The 6913-nt window shown below is 36.9% G+C and overlaps 1 protein-coding gene across 1 annotated transcript; it reads right to left on the reverse strand.

The window, feature by feature from the left end:
- Positions 1-6123: 6123 nt before the first annotated feature.
- On the reverse strand, positions 6124-6552 carry LOC120187813 (pathogen-associated molecular patterns-induced protein A70-like). The gene has a single exon (XM_039191431.1). It carries the CDS (start codon positions 6550-6552, stop codon positions 6124-6126), a length of 429 nt encoding a protein of 142 aa, XP_039047362.1.
- Between the last annotated feature and the right edge of the window lie 361 nt (positions 6553-6913).

Below are 6913 nucleotides of genomic sequence, written 5' to 3' on the forward strand. Positions count from 1 at the left end.
AAGTAATTCCTCCAAATGAGAGTAAGTGGTGCTGAATCAGCAGTAAAAAATCTAGTCAGTCTTACAGAAGTGACTATGGACTAGACCTGAAGAAGCTATGTGCACCCTATAAATCTTCCTCCGCCAGTCTTTCTGCAATGGCTGAGTGAACGAAAAGTTTCAGCTGATATTATCGGTGTCGGGTTCACTTACTTCGGGAGCTATTCGAACAGTTCCACCACAACCTCCTCAATGTATCCCAAAGTTTTTGGGAAGATAACCAATACATAAAGGTCTAGTACGAAAAGGTATATCATCTTCCATTCATCGGGATGATTCTTCATTAGTTTCTTGATATGGGTCCAAGCAATTCCCTCTCCTTTACCCTTGTGTTGTATCCGGTCAGTTACCTACTTCTCATCTACCCTTGCAACTTTTTCCAACCCATTCTTGAAAGGTTAAATTTTGATGTGCTTGATTCTCGGTCCATTCTGATTCCTTCACAATGTAGAAAAGTGGTATACTCTTCGATTGTGGGTACCATGTCTTATTAATTAAATGTGAAATAGTTGTAACCCGCATTCCAAAATTACACTAACGATTGAATTAGCGGCTCATCTATCTTAACATAGAGTGAAAGCGCGATATCACCATACCGCTGGTAGAATTCCCATTTCTGGTCACTTTTCCAGCTATCTCAAATGCTCCTCAGTTCTTGGACATCGTTCTACTTAAGGCTGACAAAAGCATAACCAACCAGGTTTGACACATAGTTGCCTTGCAGACTATCTCCCTTTTCTTTCTGAGTCTTTTCTTACCACAGTCAGACCTCTGCGTTTTTCACCTCTTGCATTACAATCCCTTTGTCCATTAATGCAAATTATTTGTGTTTAACAAACACTCTTTGCAGATCAACACCTCTCTAAATGATGCAAATGAAAATAAAATAAAACAAAAATGAAAGGGAAACAAGTTAGTAAAATAAAAATAATAATCAAAATAATAATGAAAAGATTCATACCCCACATGATATCCCACTTGCTTTTATTCTTACCTGGACATGATTTCTATCATGCATGTTAATTTTTAGCAAGTCCTAACCGTATATTTTTCTAGTTCGTATGCTTTGGACAGAAAATAAAATAGGAAATTCAAAAAACCTAGGTTTTGAAATGAAGTTTTGGGGTGGGCTCTAATTCCTTGTCTACCAGTTTAGGTTCTAAAAAAGGTACCCAAGTTCTCCTTGCCAGTGTCCCCTTGGGCTTACCAGACCGTCAGTCCTAAACCCATTACAAGCTTATGTGGATCGAGTTGAACTTGAGAGGACACATTCCCTTATGTATGTACGGAGAATAAATTCACACGAAGACATAAGGTATATGAGTTCCGAAGGTTACTTGCTTGGCCTATACGGAGAATAAATTCTCACGAAGTCGTCGCTTTCACCTCCACTTATAAAAGGGTTTGGAGCTCGAGTATAGAGCCTGAGATGAATTTTAAAAACTAAAATCATTGAAAAAACATCAGTACAACTATTTATTTGAAAAATAATCAAAGATAAATAATAAGGATCGAATAAATATTAAAATTTAAATTTACAATTTTCTCTTAAGAAGACAACCAATAATTAATTTTAGCCTGACTGACTTATATATCCCCAGTAGAATCGCCAAGCTGTAGTCACCGTTCTTCGGGTGAACCCAGAATTAGGCTTGGACTTAAATAGATGTGTTAGAGCAACCACCGATAATTTAAAATTTAGGTTGATCGGATATCTTAATTTACAAATCTTACCTGATCCACGTTTTACCAGAAATATAACAGGTTTGGGAGTCGATTACGGTCAAGGAATGATTAGCACCCTTATACTGCCCTTTCGATACCAATTTAATTTCACGGTTGCCTTAATTGCGAAAGTTAAAAGTTAAATTAAAAATTAAAATTTGATCCGAATTAGTTACCATTGATCGATTAAAATTATCCCTAAAAAGTCAACAAGATGTTAGATTATAAAATAAAATATTAAGTGAACCAAAGAGAAGAACCAATAAGGAAGGTTAGATTTTAACATTTTAAACGGACAATAATAAAAAAAGGACCTGAGTGTAAACGTATATTGGTTAGAAGGTTATCCTAATTAATCTAAATGAAAGCCTAATTAAGAGAAAATTTAAAAGGTCCAATAGAAATCAAATATCTTAAACCTAGGAATCTGTTAAGGAAATACATGCTACAAACCAAAGACTAAATGAATTCCAAATTTGGACCGAATACATACATAAAACTATATATATATATATATCGAGAAATAAATGGAAATAAAATTAAAAGAATAATAAATGATTGGCGGTGACTCATCATATTTCAAAAACCTTTTTCAATGAGAAAACCCCGAGTAGGCATCGATCTTTCCTCACCCGGGCGAAAACGGTGTCGATAGTATCGTATTTGTGGGAACTTCATCTACATCATCATCATCGTAGTCCATGTTGAACTGCGATGATTCTGACTAAACGAAAAGTCCAGTCTCTGCACCATCCGCACCTGGCTCACAAAGAGGTTCTTCTGTTGGAGATGAGGGTTCCTCCACGATGTCGACATTTAGGTCGAACAAGCTGGTAGTTGAATGTCTTCCCCTTGAACTTGAAGGCATCTCGACATTCAAGTTGAATAAGCTAGCAGTTGAATGCCTCCCCCTAGAACTTGAAGGCATTGTGTCAAATGGGTACTGCACAGATGGTGCATCGAGGGCATCTCCATACTCAGGTCAAAGAAATTGGCAGATGAATGCATTTTCCTTGAATTGAAAGTGATGTTGTCATACGGATTGTTTGTGTAGCCACCTCGGTACAGATTGTTACAAGTTGCTGATGAATGTCTCCCCATTGAACTTGATGGGATCGCACCATAATGTGGATTTCCCATTAACAAGTTAAAATCATTACACATTACTTGAGTTGGGCTGTCAACTTGATCAGCTTGTTGAGCCAGCCCATAGTGAGAGCATAATGACATACCACTAACAACACACACTTCAACAAATATCACATACATCTGTGTATCGACGTCTTAATATTGATTATCAGAATCAACCATCGTAGCAACATCTTCATCATTGGGGAGTTCGAATGTTGTATAAGTTAACGAAAATATTGTTGTTAGAAATCTGTACTGAAGTGAAGACATTCTTCTAGTACTTCCAACATGCATCTTCCTTGAAATTTTAGTTATCAACTCCTCAAGAGTGATGTTTCTCTTGAAGAATTTTCTGTTATAATGATTTGATGTGAAGACGATGTCGGTTTCATCTTCCTGAATTTCTCCATCACAATAAACAATAGTTGAAATAGGTGTAATTTTAAGAGTTTTAAAGACTGAGAGTCTTATATCTGCAAAAACAATAATTGAATTACGTCTAATTAAATAAATAATAAATGAATTAAAATATAAACTAATCCAAATAAATTTAAAAAATTTCACTATAATTTAAAGGCATAATGCAAACAAATACCTCTAACGTTTGACACTATATCCATTTTTGCCCCAATTTTTTTTTTTTTTTGAGAATTTATCCCCACAACGTTTAAATATGATTCAGAAGTCCCCCCGTTGGATGGAAATTGTGTCAGTTGACTGACGGTATGCTTACCGAATAAATATGCTTTGAATGTTTGAGGCTTTGTTCTTCTAATAAGTTCGAGTAGAAACATTAGTCCAGAGAAGCATGTATTATGGTCTCTGGTGCATGTATCATTCCCCCACTCCTCAAATGGATTCTTCCTCGAATCTTTGGAATCTCATAAATCGTGACTCTTTATTGATATGACATAGTGATTAGGGTTTCCAGGTGGCAATCCGTTAGGAGGGTCACCTAGCACTATTCGATAACTCTTGGCGATGGAAGATGGTGTGGGCCAGTCTCGTGTTGCTTTTACTCTTTCATCATTTATATGGATTCCTTGTGCACAAACTATAAAGCCTATTGAGTTTTTCAAATCATGTTTCATCATTAAGATGAAAACATCATTAAGATGGTGTCACGACTAAGGCTTTCCTGGATGTAGTTTTTTTGTAACAAATCTAACTCTTTGGTTTCTTCGAGATTGTATGTTTGAGGAGGTATGATTAAACCTTGAATTAGATTGGTTTGGTGTTGTTTTTCTCTTTCCAGTGGTAATCCGTCAGGAGGATTGCCTAATATTTCTTCGAGATTGTAACTAGTGACCTTTTTTGCTTTTGCCTCTTTCTCAGCTTTTTCTTTTTTTACTTTCCCTACCTCCTCACAAATTATCATTTGATCTTTAGGGGCTGGAAGTGTGACATTCTTTGCTGGTCCTTCTTTCTCCTTGTCAGGTTTGTCATCTCTTGGCTTTTTCAGAGAAGATGGAGTAGGAGACGAGGAAAGATTTGAAGGATTACCTAGGGTAAGAGGATGAAGTACCTTGGTAATGTTCTCTGAATCGGAATCTCCTTTGGATTTGTACTGCGATTTTCATTGCTTTCTTTAGTGTATCTTCAGGGTTTTCGTACACATGGAGATCAAGAAGATCAGTGATGTTTGAGTTTAAGCCGACAATGAATCTTGACACGGTGATGTCCTCTTTTTCGGTTATGTTAGCCCTATTGAGTAAGGACTGCATCTCCTTGTAGTAGTCTTCAACTGAACTTCTACCTTGTCGAAGTCGGTGTATTCGTAGTTTAACTTCTCGTGTATAATGTGTCGATAGGAATCACTTCCTCATGGTTTGTTTGAGGTTGGTCCAAGAAGTGATTGTTTGAATTTGGAAGTTCTGGATCTTTTTCCTTGGTTGCATCCACCAAGTTTGAGCATATCCTTCGAATTGCATGGTGATGAGGGGAACTTGTTTAGATTGGGGGCAGTCATGGTAAGCGAACATGAGATCAACATTTCCTTCCCAATTGATGTACCTTTCCGGATCGTTGTCTACTTTGAAAGATGGGACCGTGAACTTTGGTTTTGCAATGAGTTTGGGTGCTTGGAAACATGGTTGTTCCCGCCTGGGTTCCAAAAGTTCAACATTGTTTGGTCTTGGATTCTGGTTTGATAGATCCAGTTTTTGTTCTTGTTGTTCTCTCATGGTATTGGTAAGTTCATTAAATCTTTCAATTTGAGTTGTGAGTTGTGCAAGTGTGGCTAAGATAGCCGTAAGTGTCTTGTTGTTATTGTCATTCATCCTGAAATCATAACACTCGAAAGAAAATTTTAAAGGAAAATAAAAATAAAAGAAAGAAAATTCAACAAAGCAAGAAACCTCACAAGTCACTCCAAGAAAGTAACACAAAGAGAGGCAAGTAAGCCGATATTGTACTCTTTAAAACTCACTTTATCAAGAGTGATTTAATGTGAAGACGATGTCGGTTTCATCTTCTCGAATTTCTCCATCACAGTAAACAATAGTTGAAATAGGCGTCATTTTAAGAGTTTTAAAGACTGTGAGTCTTATATCTACAAAAACAATAACTGAAATATGTCTAATTAAATAAATAATAATTAATATAAATTAATCCAAATAAATTTAAAAAATTTCACTATAATTTAAAGGCATAATGCAAACAAATACCCCTAACGTTTGACACTATATGCATTTTTGCCCCAATTGTTTTTTTGGAGCATTTGTCCCCACAACGTTTAAATATGATTAAGAAGTCCCCCGTTGGATGGAAACCGTCAGCTCAACGAGTCCAACTGACTAAGCATTCATAGGTGGACAATAATGATGATGTGGCATTTCCACGTCACTAATATATGCTGATGTGGAATTGACACGTTAGCATTTTTTATTTAAAAATTAAATTTAAATTAGAATTTATTACGTATTGGATAGACTGGATATAAGGCTCCTAAATGCAGGGAATGAGAATCGAACTGGGGCAAGGGCATGAAATGGGATGGCCCTTGCCACCAAGCCAAGCATGCTACTTGGTTATTTTGTGTAACAAAATATAAGTAAACCAATAATAAATTTCTGGAAAAATAACAGTAGTGCCATATTTTTCCTAACACAAAGTTCTGGAAAAACAATACCAGTAATGGATCTACAGCCTCACCGATCATGGAAAACCTTGAAATTAATCCCCATAAAAGTATATTTAAAATCTAAAGCTTTTAAGTTTAATTTACTTTCATATTTCAATTCCTCTATTAACCATCTCTTTGTACCTAATGATTGAATCGAGCTTTTGTAACTTTAACTGCTGCTTGAACTTGTTGATGAAATCATCTGCTTTGGCATCCACTTCATTATTTTCCTCGTCATCCTCCGTGGATTTATCTTTCCCTTCCCTCACGGTGGTCGACCGTCGAGTTTCAACGATATCATCTTCCTCAAAATGTCGAAAAGCGGACTTTACACTAGCGGATTTCTTCATATTCCAAGGAAGCTTAGTCGGTATCTCCCCGGATGTCGGTTTAGTATCAGATTTAGTCCTCGCAACATGGTTATTTTCACCATGCAGCTGATTGTAAATTTCATCAAGCGTCCGTCCATCACTTTGGTTCGCCTCGGATTTCTCCGCTCTCCCTTTCCGGTGCATAATGGGAGAAACTTTCATGGCGTTTCTCGGGAGAGAAGTAGCTTTTGAGGTTAATGGACTTAACCCTTTACAAGAACTACTATATTTTTTTGAAGCTCCAGCTCACTCTTACAAAGCTACACAACCATTCAATTCAGTGAGTGACTGCTGTTAAAAATCTATCGGATCTTCATTACCGTTTTTACTATATTTTCTCACACCCATCCTTCTACTCTTCCAAGCCTATCAAGCCATCGAAGCCCTTTTACTCATTTTCATAAACTCGGACTCCCTTGCCGCTTCTCGCCTTTTTCACTCCTCTGCCTCTTCATCGGTCTCGCCGGCACACTCTTCGCCGTCTCCTCCATCCGCATATATTAGTGATGTGGAAATGCTTCGT

This window comes from Hibiscus syriacus, unplaced genomic scaffold (assembly GCF_006381635.1).
Source record: "Hibiscus syriacus cultivar Baekdansim isolate YM2019G1 unplaced genomic scaffold, ASM638163v2 tig00113726_pilon, whole genome shotgun sequence".
Lineage (NCBI taxonomy): Eukaryota > Viridiplantae > Streptophyta > Magnoliopsida > Malvales > Malvaceae > Hibiscus > Hibiscus syriacus.

Bases quoted from the DNA above. Each gene is read 5' to 3' on its own strand.
- LOC120187813 (XM_039191431.1), bottom strand. From the start codon at position 6,552: ATGAAAGTTTCTCCCATTATGCACCGGAAAGGGAGAGCGGAGAAATCC.